Here is a 14,506-nt window from a genome sequence, read left to right on the forward strand (position 1 = left end):
GGCGGGCACGGCCGGGCCGGGTTGGGCTGTGCCGGGCCGGGCTGGGCTGTGCCGGGCCGTGCCGGGTCAGGCTGGGCGGGCCCCGCTCGGGAACGCCCCCGCAGCCCGGCCCGGCCCCGCCCGGCGAGGGGCGGGGGGCGCAGATGGGAAGGGGGGCTGTGGGCAGTGCCGGGGACCTGCGGGTCACCCAGCCACAGGATGGCTTGGCTTACGAGGGACTTTAAACGCCACCAGGGATGGGGCATCCGCAGCTCCTCCGGGCAACCTGTGCCACCATCCTCACAATAAAGAATTTCTTGATAAAATCTCTTCTAAGCCCACCCTCGTTCAATTTAAAGCCATTCCCCTTTCTCCTGTCACTGCATATCCTTATAAAGTGTCATTCCCCCTCTTTTTATAAGCCCCCTTAGGTACTGGAAAGCCACAGGGAGGTCTGTCTAGAGCCCTGTCTTCTCTGTTGGACGATCACATTCCCTCACATCTTTGTGGCCTCCTCTGGATGTGCTGTAGCATCTCCATGTCTTTCTTTTTTGGGGGGCCCCAGAGCTGGACACAGCACTCCAGGTGGGGTGTCAACAGAGCAAAGCAGAGGGGCAGAATCACTTCATTTGGCCACACTGTTTCTGATGTAGCCCATGATGAGTTTAGCTTTCTGCACTCTGAGCACAGTTTGTTCATGTCCAGCTTTTCATCCACAGGAGCCCCCAATGAGGGGGGCTCTCAGTGGGTTCTCTCTCCCAGTCTGTGCTCATGTCTGTGGTTGCCTCAGCCCAGCTGCAGTGTTTGAATGGAGATTTCTTGTGTCCAGTTTGTGCCCAGCAGCTCAGGGCATCTCGCCAGGCACTGCCAAGAACAACCTGACTCTGTCTGTGCTACTCTTCCATCAGCTGTTTGCACACACTGTGGAGAGCCCCTGAGGCACTTTCCCCAGGCTGATGAGCCCCAGCTGTCCCAGCTCTCATCTCCCCAGCACAGTCTGACAGATGCTCCAAGCCCCTAACCTGCCTAGCGCCGTGTACTGCGGCATTTTCCCCATCCAAAATGTTTGATCGCTGCTTTTCAGGTCAGTTTTTTGGGAGAGTCAGTGGGGTGACTTCACCCTCAATAACCCTTAATTTATTTGCTCCTCTATACTTTTCCTGTTGGTTTCTGGACCTCTGTGAGCTTGGGGTATCCTCAGGCCAGGAGTCACAGCAGTGACATGTCCACCCCATGAAGAGCATGTCTGAGGTGCACATGAGGAGGTGTCCTGTGCTGTGCTTTCATGTAACACTCCCCCAGCTCATTCCTTTCTACAAAAAGGACAAACTATTCCCTTCTCCACTCAAATTCCCCTTTATAAAACTGCTATCCTATCTGCTTTTAATTTTCTTTCCTGTTTTTTTCCAAGCCATAAGCCAAGGAAATCATTCCTCATATGGGAATTGTTCTCCAATACTGATTCCCTTTCTTGTTCTTTTTGTGCTGGTCTTGTGCTGCTTTGCTGGATGAGGCCAGGGTATTTGGCTCGTGCTGTATACAAAATACAGGTGCCTCAAATATTTATGTGATGGGACTAAGTAGTTTTCTGTTTTGCTCTATTCTTATTTTGTACTGATTCCTAATATTTAATTGCCTTTCTGCCCACTAAACAACACTGGAGCTAATGCTGTCATTAAAATATTACAAATAAGATCCCATTTTGGAAATGCTTAGAAGTATGATACACATAAGGTTAGGATTGCTTTGTTCCATGTGTAGTACTGTAAATGTATCAATACTGAATATTGTCCTTTTTTCCCCCCTGATTTTTGATGCTACGTATGCTTAAGATTGTCACTTAACTTGTTTGCTCTTTTTCACAACACATAGATAAAATAGTGAAGAGCAAGGACAAGCATGTACCACAAGTCATGTAGCACCCCCTGAGTGACTTTCAACATGAAATATGACCACTTTTCACTGCCTTTTAACCAGCTATTTAACCTCCATGGACTCCTCATCCCATGGTGATTTCATTTCCTTAAGAAGCTTTAACTGAAGACCTTCTCAAAGATCTTATGGAAAGGTAAGCAATTTATATTCATCCATGTTTCTTACCTATCGGTTGAGTCTTTCAAAAACCTTCCTAAGGCACAATTTTCTTTGGGGGAAAGAAAAAAAAAAGTACAAATTCTTCCATGTACTTTTCTGTTCCTTTGGAAGCTTTTCTAGTTTTGTTTTTAGAACAGTTTTAGCCAGCTCCTCTTGTGTAGCTGACAGAGCTCTTTAGTCCTCTGGAAAGTTTTTAAAGGTTGACCTTGTATTTGTCATCTTTCAAGCTTTTGGATTTAGGACAGTTCCCAACTGCTGCCCCAGTTTGTAATCCAGATTTTTCATACTTTGAGGGCCTGTAGCACTCTGTGGAGAACATACCCATGCCTTGGGTGACTTGATCATCTGTTCATTTTTTTGCTTAACTCTATTCCTGCCGGTACTTCAGCCCAACACAGACGCTTCATCAGAGCTGGCACAGGGCTGCCTGCACCAGGCAGGCAATGGTAAACCTGTTACTTTACACTTTTTGTGACATTTCATGGTCCCTGTGGCAGGCTGTGTCACCTGGTGCAGCAGCAGTGATGTCCTGGGGCTCTTTGGAGCCTTTGTTCTGGTTTCACAGCCACTGTCCAGCTGAGAAGCGGGACAGAGGAAATGAACTGCGCCAGAAGGTAATACAAATAGCTGGATTTTTTTTATTATCAATGTAATCACTTTGGCAAACTAGTTTCTACAGTCAAAAGATAGTTAAGATAAGATACAAAAGATACTTACTACTCAAAAGACTCTGTTTCTAAAACATCAGGCCATTAGCTACCCTAGAAGTGAAGTACCAAATAATTTCCTTTCTTAATAGTGCATTTTAAGTGAAAGGCTTTTATTTTATATGTACACAGAGAACAAAAGTTCAGCACAGACAGTGTTTTTGCACAGAACAGGAGATCCCAATTTTAATGTTTACAGGACAGGAAGATGAAAGGGTTTATCTGTTCTTGCCAGCTCAAATGGGAGATGTTGAGAAGGAAATTTTGTTTGTTGCTATGATGTAAATTCTATAAGGGCTCAATCCCTCATTTCTGCTTCTTTCTGCATATGTGTGCTTTCAAAAGACTGAGGAAAACAAACTACTGAGAAATATCTAAGAACCTTCAACATATTGTTTAACTGGACATCAATGCAGGACACATTTAAGCTACAGTAAGAGTGTTGCACTGTAAAATTTCCTACCTTTGAACATACTTTAAAGTAGAGAAGTGGAAAAAATAAAATTAAAAAAAAAAAAAAAAAAAAAACAGCAACTTGAATTTACATTCAAAATCATATTTGTGTAAACAGTTTTACAAAGGTCTTTGTTCAAAGGGAATTCCTCTGCAAGAGCTATAGCAGGCATAAGCAGGCAAGAACGAACACAACCTAACAAAAAAATGAGCTATAAACATTCAAGTATCACTAAACATGTCCTGATTCTGTCTGTCTGCCTCACAGAGCACAAAGATCATCCTCCTGATGGCTTCATTACAGGTAGGGAGAGAGGTGTTGCTCAGAGCAAAGAAGAGGTACAGAATCAGGACCATAACGAGCAGCATTTACAAAGTCAATTAATCTCTTGGAGGTTGTTCAGGTTTAGATTTTTAGAGCTAAAATAAAAGCTGTTAGAAACTAACAGCCCATGCACTGCTGAACCCATCAAGTGCTAAAAGTTATTTGTAGGTCTTCAGAAATCTGTCCCCAGTGCACAGTTTCCTCATTTAACAGGAAAAAAAAAATTAAAAAGGGACAATCACTTGAATGATGGTGAATTCATTGAGCCAGACTTTGGGAAACTGCAGGGATTTGGAGATTAGCACCTGCTCCTTCAGAAGCTGACAACAACTTAAGCCAGTCCCCCATTGTGTTTATTTCCTAGTGTGAATTCCATGTTTCTGCACAGAGCACATGGATGCCATTCTGGCTGCTCCTTACTCCTGTAAAAACCCTGTGGATGCCAAGAGGTGTGCTGTTCTGCTCAGCTGCCAGGTTGGATCTTGAGCAAAGCTCATCTGAACTCCAGAGGAGTGGAAATGGTGATGGGTGGTACATGGCTCTTACAGCTGAACCTTACAGCTCATGTTCACTCTTGTGAGGACTGGCCATGGGGTAGGACTGTCAGCATATGCCCTGCTCCAGTTTTATTTGCAGCATGTTGCTGGCAGTGTTAGGTTAATGGTTTGACTCAATGATCTTAGAGGTATTTTCCAACCTTAATGGTTTTACGTTTCTGCGTTGTGAAATCCAGTGAGTCCCTGTGAACAATATTAAACGTGGAAATTTACAAGGAATCTGCTAGAAATGGACTTTTATCATGCAGAGCTGTGTAATGGATTCTATTTCCTTGGTGGGTGATGAAGCAGAAGAAGATTAATGCTGTTGACAGTAGAACAAGTCCAATGCAAAAAAAAGCTGCAAGTATCAGGCTGGCTTCTCCAGGACTCAACGTTTTGCCGAAAAAATTGTCCACTTTGTTGTCATAATCTGTTTAAAAAGAGTCATTAATGAGAAATCTGCACATGAATCTGAAGAGTTTTAAATGGCATTTTAAAAAAATCCTTACCTTTTGCAGTGGTTCTGTTTGTAGCAGTAGTTGTGTTGTATGCTCCAGTTGTGCGTCCTCCTTCTGAAGGAACTTCCCACTCTTGTCTCTCTTCTCAGGGAGAAAAAAAAACATAGTTAAGTTGAAAGCCTTAATAAATATTCTTTTCTCTTTTGAAAAAGTAGAGTTGACTTTATTTCATTATTTCCACCTTGTTGATCTGAATAGAAATTGTGATTAGATCATCACAGCTGTTCCTCTGGGCAGTTCCATGGGCAATATTCCCCTTTTCTGTAGGCATCTATGGGACAAGGAGTAGCTTTTAAACTGAAAGAGGGTAGATTTAGATGGGATATAAGGAACACATTTTTTTATGATGAGGGTGGTGAGGCACTGGCACAGGTTGCCCAGAGAAGGTATGGTTGCCCCATCCCTGGCAGTGTTCAAGGCCAGGCTGGATGGGGCTTGAACAACATGGTCTAGGGAAGGTGTCCTTGTCCACGGCAGGGGGCCTGGAACTAGATGATCTTTAAAGTCCCTTCCAACCCAAGCCATCCCATGATTCAGTTCTGCATTTGCTTGTCCATTTGAAATCTCCCAGACAACATGAATATGTGGAATCAAATAAATTCATCATATCCAAGGAAGGAGTATTTTGGCTGCATTTGGCATCTACATTTTTCATCGTACTGCTAGAGGGTTATAGGTATGAGGTGTGCCTACTGGCACTGTTTCAACTCTTTTAGAGCACCTCTTTTAGAGAACCTAGGGGGGAGATGCTGGATCCAGATGTTAAGTGAAGGTATGTGATGTGGAGAGGCTCACAAAACATTTTTGGCTTCACTCACATGTCTTGGAAGAGACAAGCACCACTCAAAAAGTTTGCCAACTTCTTTTAGTCAAGAGATCACCTGTTTCTTGGACAAGATGGACAACCATTTTCTGGAGCTCCTTTTATCCCAGCTGGTATCTGCCTGTGCAAGGAGGAGCCCAAATAGCTCTGCAAGTCATCAGGGGTCACAAGAAGGAACCAGCACCATGCCAGACTGTAGGCCTTCCCGCACAGTGTGGCAAAAAGGCTGAAAAACAGCTTTACAGATGTTTTCTCCACCACCTCTAAATGACAAATGGTCCCTAGGCTATCACTGTCTCAGAAGGGCATTTGTGAAGCACCAACTCTTTTCAAATTGCAGCAAAGTGCACCAAAGATTGCTGTCTTTACCATGTCAACAGGGGTGTTTGTCCTGTCTCTTATCACTGTTAATTGGCCATGGCAGTGCAGGTGCTTTCCACCAGTGCATAGGTGAGCACTCTTCCTTTCATCCCTCCTTCCATCCAATGGTGCTGCAATACCACCTCTGAGTCCTAAGATATTTCTGATACCGCACCTGATTTATTGATGGTGTAGGTTGTTTCCATGCCAGCATGGATGTGATCGGCCACGTGACAGTGCAGAAGCCACGTTCCAGGGTTTTCTGCTACAAGTTCAACTGTCTGGAAAGTCCCAGGGAAAAGGTCATACACATCTCCTCTGTGGTCCTTATCTGTCTGTGGCAAAGCAAAACCAGAATTGTGAGAGTTGTGCCTCAAATACTCCCCCATGGGCACTGAAATATTCCAGTTAGACTTCCAGCTCCCTAAGGTAGATCAAATGCTTCTTGTACATTTCAAGTGAGCATCATCCACAGAAACTGAAGTCTGTGGACACCTCTTATTTAATCCATTATACAACAACAGCAGACCCCTCCTGATGACTCCAACTGTTGGCTGAGCAAAGGTGTTTCTTTGAAAGATAGATTTTTCAGGTAGTCCTGCCAGTGGCAAACTGTCACAGCATAAAACCATACTCTAACCTGGCATAACTCTAATTTCCTCCCTGTATCTTCCCTTACACCTATGGGTAATCACATGTTTTAACTCACCTAAGCATGTCCTCTACTAGAGTAACAGAAGCTTTGCAAGGATCTCATGCATTTCATATTGCCTTCAAATGCAAAAATCCCACCAACCTCAGCCTAAGTGACAAAACCAGGCTAGAAATATGGAAAATTTTTGTTTGTTTTTTTCTCATAAATTTCCCATCACACTATAAAAGTTATAGTTTGATTTATTTTACCAACCTTGAAGATGAAGGTCTGTGCATGGAAGTGAACTGTGTGGATATCCACCTCATCGCCCATTCCTATCAAATACCAGTTTGTCCTATCACCTTCATTCATCGTTAGACCCAAGAGAGTGTTGTAAATCTTCCCATTGATTGCTGAAAAAAAGACAAAATAGGAATGATTAACAATTGGCCAAGGTATGGGTGATTATAACCTCCACTTCAGGCACCCTTTGCACTTTCAGGGGAGAAGGAGTGCTTAGGCAGAGAGGGGACAGGCAGGTGTGGTCAGGACCACAATTTTCCAAATTGTGTAAGTATACATCAGAAAACATTTTTCTGTCTTACAGAGCATCAAACTGTTTTTTACTGGTTGATATTGAACTCCTGAGAAAACTGGATTAATGCTGAGAAGCGACATGGAAAAATTGTTGCCTAAAATGAGTACCAGCTGTAGAAAGAAGAGTTTGTTTTGCCAGGGCTGTGTGTGTCCCCATCCAGTCTATTCTGCCCGGCTTCTGGACTGCAAATATAACCACAGTTTTAAAGTATCATCCCTACACTCCTAAAAAACAAGCCTTGGAGCAACACGGCTCCCAGTGACAAGGGAATTCTGGCAGGGCAGCCTCTTCCCAAGATTGTAAGAGTAAACTATCTTGTTAGAAATATATCTTGGCTGGATCTAGTGAAATCTTTTTGTATCCAGCATTGCACTTTATGAAGTTCTCACGTGGTTCAGTAACTGCAGGCTAAGTCCAGTGTCTTCCTAAAAGGGCTGTGAAAAAGAAATCTCTTTCCTCTTGGCTGCTGCTGCCAAGTCCTACATACCATGCAGGCTGTTGCCTTCTACAAAGTTCCTAGTGGAATTAAAGTCATCAGGATTCTTATGAAGGTATGTTTCAATATTTTCTTTCAAGTACCAGGATTCATTTTCATCGAACACCATAAACAGAAGAGCAAATTCACGATCGATGTCTTTCCTTAGACCTCTTTCATCTAGAGTTCCTTTTCTGCAGACTACAAGAGGCCCAATCAGACCACTGTATGTGTCCTGAAATAAAATAAAGATATGCGTTACAGATTTTCAGTTCATCCAGTTATGAAATAGATACAGATTAACTGAAGATTAAATTCCTTTTTCCTAGCAGATGAGAAAAAATCAGTCTGATTAAAAACTTCTTTCTCTGTGTGCCTCTTGGGTAATTTACTGAAGCAATGACCTCTAGTGGTCCCTTTCAACCTTACTCATTCTGGGATTCTGTGATTTTGTGTAATGTTTTGTCTTTACCTCAAATCCCTTCAACTATTCTTTAAGGAGGAAATCATATTACTGTGGGGTGTGCCTTGGGATTTCTGTAGATTAAATTACCCAGGCATGTGCAACTGTTAGTAAAAAGGACATCTAGCTCTGTAAATGATGTCTCTAGCCTGTGGTCCTCTCTCAGCTGAAAAGCAGAATCTTTCAGAAACATTAGACAAGGCACAACATGTTAGCCAAAGCAATGCAAGCTTTAATGGCCATTTCTTGGTTACCTTAACAAAATTTGCCGTTGAATAATAAACCCAAGTGATACAATTTGGATCTGTTTTGCCAGGACCAGATCGTTCTGGGACATTCCACCTGTAGGCATTTATTTCCCCTGAAACAGAGAGAGAACAATTTCACCTTGAGCAGCTAAGTATTTGAAACTTTCAATAGCATCTAGTAGCATCTAATAGGATCCTACCCTCCTCATCAAACAATTATCTGCATCAAAACTACCTGTTGAAGCATGCAGCAATGGGATAGGGTTATGATTCTGCCTTCCAGGAGGTCAGTGAGGTTCCAGTGGTGTAAATGAAGGCAGATTGCTCTGGAATAAAAGATCTGCAAATGATTCTGATGGTAGTGAAATCCCACAGAAGGAAGTTTACAGACAGGACTCTTCATTTTTCCCCTTGGCAAAACTTGTAGTAATTCAATGACCTTGGCTGCTGATGCTTAAGGTCAGTTGAGGCATTAGGAGCCAAGCCCAGAAAATGTTTCTTGGACCGTCTCAATTGAAAAGGACAAAAAGAAGTGACATTTGCCACTGGGATTTTGCAGAGGGTGCTGCAGAAGTGTGTCAGCTGAGGGCCCAGATAGGAGAGCTAAATAAGTACCAACCAGCTGTCTGGGAGCAGCAGGGGAGTTCTTTCCTCTTCCAGATAAGCCCCTGCTCCACAGCAATTACCAGAGAACCTCTATCCCATCCCAAGTCCTCATCTCTGCCACATCCTCCCTGAGCAGCAATTTCCTGACCTTTGATTTTTAAAAAATGGTAACAAATGGATGAGGAAATTATCTATTTGGGTGAGGATCATTTCTCTACACTGAACACAAACATCTGTGTTCAGATGAACTGTGTGATCCCTGCTTTGTTTTTTTGCTGGTACTGCAGGAAAGGGTAGGAAAACAAGATGTGGTCAACACCTTGCCCTTTTAAGTGATGGAGAAATGTTGAACCAAGCAATCTCTGTACCAAAAGTCTTCCAGGGTGACAACAGCCAAGGGCATCGTGGGGCACGCACTGAGTCAGATGAAAACCAGGAAATCACAAAACCATGGTTTTAGTACAGCGACAACGCAACAGCTGCCAATAGCTGTGGGCATCTAGGCAAGGAGAGTTTTCAAACTTAAAGGATTGGGAAGTGACTGAGCCTAGTTTTGTGTGGCTGAGCCACTACACTGTTCATGCATCATGCAACAGTGGGTTTTATTGTACAGCAGTGACTACAAAAATAAAAAAAATGGTGACTCTCAACTCGCATGCAGTATGAGATGGGTCTCATGTAAGTATTGCAATACATTTACTCTTACAGGATAAGCACCATGGCATGGAGACAGTAAGTCCATGGCATGGAGACACAGGCCAGGAATTGTTTGTCATCCACCTGTATCTAACCTAAATGCCATCACCTCTTTTTAGAGAGTGTGATCTGAGAAGGGAGGCTGGTTATGGTCCTCCACCCCTTCCTTGCTTTTTCCTCCTCACCTCAGGATGTTTGGAGGCTGTAGATGGAAAAAAAATCACCTTACTTAAAAGCTGACATGCTTCAGAAGGCATTGAAGACCCATCTTTGAAGTGAAAACAAGGCATAACCCCTGAAAAGAGTAATAAACATGAGGAAAATTGATGTTTTCTCCCTTTTTTCTTCTGGGTAAATGGAAGAATGGACAGGGAGAGAACAAAGCTGTGGCAGATGAGAGCTGGTTTAGCATAGGCTGCTATGGATATGCTCTCTGGATCAATTTACCATGCCCTCCACAGTTTCTTTAGGAGCTGGCAGTGCTCTCAGGAGTACAGTTTGTCAGGATGCAAATCTGTCTGAGGATTGATTTAAGATTTAATAGAATTAGACAGTCTTCGGCAAGTTTGGGGTGACTAGTCCAGCCTGGCCAAGGAAGACAGACAGTGAGGATTTCTGGATAATGGCGGTGGGGACTGAGGTGCCCAGAAATTTTTCTTGTTCTCAGCGAATTGTTTTCTATGTTAATTGCTTTTTCCAAACTCTCTAAGGAAAAGTCTGCCCTTAGGTCTTGCTGAAGAATTTTTGGCTTACTCTCAAGCACAGACACCTTCCCTCATTTAACTCATCCCAAGCCTGCTCCCACGTGGACACAGGAGACATGACATTTTCCTGTTGTTACATCTCAACTGCCAGCCTAACAGCATCAACAATGTCATGGAGCAAATAACAAAACAAGAGAATTGTATATAAATCAGTTCCTCCCCCCCCCACTCCCCATGTATTAACCTCAGGTATACATTCATCAAACTCCAGCAAAGCAGATGTTGGCTCATATCTTGACATGAATTTCTGTGCATTTGTACTCTACCAACACAACTGTTCACAGGAAACAAATTTCAGCTTGCAAAGAGGTTTATTACATCAAAATTTCTTTTCATTTAGTTTCACACTGAAGTTCACAAATAGTGTGAAAAAAATTGCATGGGTGTTGGAAAAGCAAAGGTATGTACACTTTGGATTGACTACAATGCTTGGGTTTGACTTCCTACTAGAACATAAACTCAACCATAAAATTGAAGTTCAAAAAGTTTAACTGGAATTTCTCTAGATGAAAAGCTATTTTCCAGCGTTTTCCTCACAAGAAACTGTGGCATATTTGGTACACTTTTCTGAAGATTGTTAATTTGCATGACGGCTACATTTTAGATTTTATGCATGACTCTGAATGCAAATGCCAATTCTGTGTAGCTTGAGAGAGGCAGAGTTAATATTAACATCTGCAATTCTTACCTCTTAATTTGAAAGTTTTTAAAACATTGTTAGGGTATTAATCTGGACAAAAACGCAGCACTGGCTCACATTTTTCTTGCCATGATTATGGGCCTGTTTCTCTGTCTTTTGGAGGCTGTCCAGTGATATTGCATTCCTGTTTCTACCCCTGACAGGAATGAAGGCTCATTCTCTGCCCAAACATGCTCACTTGATCAAGAACCTACATGTATAAAAACTCAGAACTGTAGCTGAATAAAGGTTGAGCATGAGCATATTATATAGAAAACATATAGATATGGGCAAGTTTGAAAGAGGGATTATCATTCATGTGCTAAAATGCTTTTATATACAGCCTTTGTAGCTCAAGGAAAAGAAGAAAAAAAAAAAAAAAAAAGGAGCCTTACCAGGGAGGGTAATTGGTGTTTCAGGCTGTTCTTCACAACCCACTTCTTCTATACCATGTGCACTTATTGAATAAGGCCTACTGGCTTTGTTCTTAAATACAATCAGCACAGAGTCACCAACCTCGGCATGGAGTAATGGCCCTAAATTCAAACAGAAGAGGCCAGTGATTAATGCTGCTTTTCTGAATTCAACAAACTTTGAGTAGCTTGGCCTAGGAGTAGAACCAAAGTCTCTACCAAAACCATTGAGTTTTTCTATTCTTCCAGGAAAGCCATCAAAATTGGTTTATTTCAGTTGATGAAAAGCTCCATGTGTATAAATCCTGTCTTTTCAGTCAAGTAAGAGAATTGTTCTCTTTGAAGAGAGGTCTTTGGACAGCTGGTTTTTAAGGAAAATTCCTGAGGATATTTTGAATCTTTAAAAATTTCATTTCTCAAGCTGAAAATTGATGTGTTTTTACCTTTTTTTTTTTTTTTTTAACTCTTGTCCTTCAGAAAAGGAAATGGTAAATATATTCCTGAAGAAGGTTATCTCGATGGAACAGCATGAAACTGTATCAGGGGAGGCATAGTTTCGATATTAGGAAACAGTTCTTCACCCAGAGGGTGGTTGGGCACTGGAACTGGCCACCCAGGGAAGTGGTCACAGCACCAAGTCTGACAAAGTTCAGGAAGTGTTTACTCTCAGGAACATGGAGTGATTTTGTGCCAGGCCAGGAGTTGGACTTCGGTGATCTTCCAACTCAAAATATTCTATGATTCTATGACTATTTTATGACCAATTTTTGCCTGCTTTTCACCCCATAAAAACCATGAGCTGATGGTTATTTTATGATGGGTAAAATTATGTCTTTCTCAATTGCAAACACAAATCCATCTCCTTCATATTGTCTTAATCTGTTTACAAGAGTCTCCCACATGTTATAAGCTCTGAATCTAAGGTGAATCCTGGAATTGCCATTATAGCACTCCTTAGGATACTCCTTATTCATGTGCAAGAATGATTTTTTTTTTTTAATTTGGAAAGGATCTTTACAGTCAGCAATTACATAAATAGCGTGTAAAATCACTGATCCTGGAATAGGGATCAGTGCTCCTTATTTTCCTTCTTTAAAAAGCTAGAAATCATCTTAGTTTTTGGAAAGCAATCCTCTTGCTGACCACAGGCTTGGTCTGTGAGACATGAGAGCTACTTGCCCAGGATTTCCAAGTGTTCCTCCTCTTCTGTCCTCACTTTGCGCTGTGTGAAGTTGCCACTTGTGTACTCCCTGTAAACCACCTTCTTGTATTTTGAACCAATCAAGTCCTCTGCTTGGCTCAGAAAAACATGCCCATAGCTGCAAAATAAAAGGCAATAAAAGTGCTAAAGTGCATATATCTGAAAGCTAGTAACTATTGTGTTATACAATAGAGGCAATGTGAATGTACAGCTTGATCCAATGTGCTGATGGATATGAAGGCCATGAGAGATGAGAGATGCAAGAGGTTTTAAATAGCAAATACAAAGAGTGATACTTCTCACTGAATGTACACTCTCTTCAAACAGGTAAAGCTGAGGATAAGTTGCACTTTCTCAGAATTTTGGGAGCACATCCTTCACCAGAGCTCTCAGAACAGAGGTAAAGTGCCAGATGAGTGTGGTTTCAGCTGCCCTCTCCAGCTGCATTGTTCGCTCTGATAAAAGATGCTGCCTGTCCCTGGAAACCTGAATCCCCTCATCATGAGGGCTGCATTTGCTATCTTGGCTATTAGTCAGCCATGGGAAGGTGGTAAACAAAGCTTGACCTTCTAAAATAAATGCCATAATCTGAAATAAGAGGGAGCTACTTTACCTTTCCCTCTTGCTGCTGCGTACCACACAGGTTGGATGCTTTCCCAGATTGACGATAAAAGGGAGAAATCTATTTCCTTTCTGTGCCTGGAAGAGGATGCTTTCCAGGTTTGCCCTCAGTTTGTTGCTGCTCCCGCGGGATCCCAGAGGGCTGACTTGCCGGCAGAGGACACTCACAACCCACAGTGCAGCTGAGCATTCACCCTCTTGTGGGAGCAGCTGTGTCCTGGCAGCTCATCTCCAAGGTGCCCTTGGCAGGGGAGTTGCAAGGTTGGCTCACAATATACTAAATAAAACCAAAAACTGCCCCAGGGATACTGCTTACTGTGTAGTGAGCTATGTGTGCATCAGCAGCCTTTGATAATACTGGAGTTTATGTTTTCTTTAAACTCACATCATCGCCTGTGACCCTTCAGGTGTATTTTTTACAGATTCCTTCTGTACAAGGAGCAGTTTCCCAGAGGCTTTTCTAAGATTTACTTTTGAATTATGTTCCTTTTTGCTTTCACCAAAGTGTTCTCAGAGGCCAGTCTATGCAATATGATCTGGAATGTGTATTTTTTTTACAAGTTTTTTATTCCTTAACACAGTACAGTGATTCACTTGCAGGGTTACTTATGTTCTGATCTTTTCAGGGGTTCTAGGGGCTACCATGCTGCAGGAAAGCAGGCTCAGCAAGCACCCCCTTCGTGCATCTGCATTGCCTATAGGAGCTCACATTTGGAACAGGTGCCTGGCTTTCTTCTCTATGAAAACCAGAACTCTGGGGTGGCAAGGCTGAAGAGAGTAAGGGAGAGGAGGGGTAAGGTTGAGCCAGGGCTGGAACATAAACTTGGAAGCCTTCTTGAATTCAACAGCATTAAAAGACACCCTGAAATGAAGCATTTGAAACTGGATTGCCTATGAACTAGTCTAGTCTGAGAGGCTGTGACTTTGTAAATACGTATTCTCATATTATGTTTGGTGAAGAGTTCCTCCTAAAAAATACAAGGCTGGTGTCATGAAAAGGTCCTTCAAAGTTTCCCTTCCACTGTAAGTGTGTCCTGTGCCCACAACTGTTTTTTGGGTTGGTGTACCTTTCCTCATAGCTGCTGATGTTGTACATCTTCGGTGCCGAGCTCTTATTTGAGGCATAGTCCCACTCAACTTCCTCTGCAGCAATGTAGTAGATCCTCATGGCTCCAGGCTGCTGCTGAGCTCGGGTGCTGTTACGGCAGCTGCTGACCTCGTAGAGATGTTTCATCCCACCAACAAAGTGATCAAAAGTCCTGCAAACCACTTTGAATGTGCCTGGAAAGAAAAGCACTTGACATTGAAGC

At 42.6% G+C, this 14,506-nt stretch overlaps 1 protein-coding gene across 1 annotated transcript in view; it reads right to left on the reverse strand.

Annotated features, from left to right (window-relative positions):
• Positions 1-4,185: 4,185 nt before the first annotated feature.
• The window catches only part of HEPHL1 (hephaestin like 1), a gene marked incomplete at its 5' end in the record, with an annotated part of 32,674 nt that continues 22,353 nt past the window's right edge, over positions 4,186-14,506 (reverse strand). The window contains 9 exons of the mRNA XM_083855247.1: positions 4,186-4,527; positions 4,607-4,696; positions 5,974-6,133; positions 6,706-6,845; positions 7,518-7,740; positions 8,223-8,329; positions 11,357-11,497; positions 12,554-12,693; positions 14,264-14,477. Of these exons, the coding sequence (XP_083711373.1) occupies positions 4,325-4,527; positions 4,607-4,696; positions 5,974-6,133; positions 6,706-6,845; positions 7,518-7,740; positions 8,223-8,329; positions 11,357-11,497; positions 12,554-12,693; positions 14,264-14,477 (1,418 nt within the window). The 3' untranslated portion in view covers positions 4,186-4,324. The remainder of the gene's footprint in view (positions 4,528-4,606; positions 4,697-5,973; positions 6,134-6,705; positions 6,846-7,517; positions 7,741-8,222; positions 8,330-11,356; positions 11,498-12,553; positions 12,694-14,263; positions 14,478-14,506) is intronic.

This window comes from Zosterops lateralis (genome assembly GCF_965231275.1).
Source record: "Zosterops lateralis genome assembly, chromosome: 2".
Lineage (NCBI taxonomy): Eukaryota > Metazoa > Chordata > Aves > Passeriformes > Zosteropidae > Zosterops > Zosterops lateralis.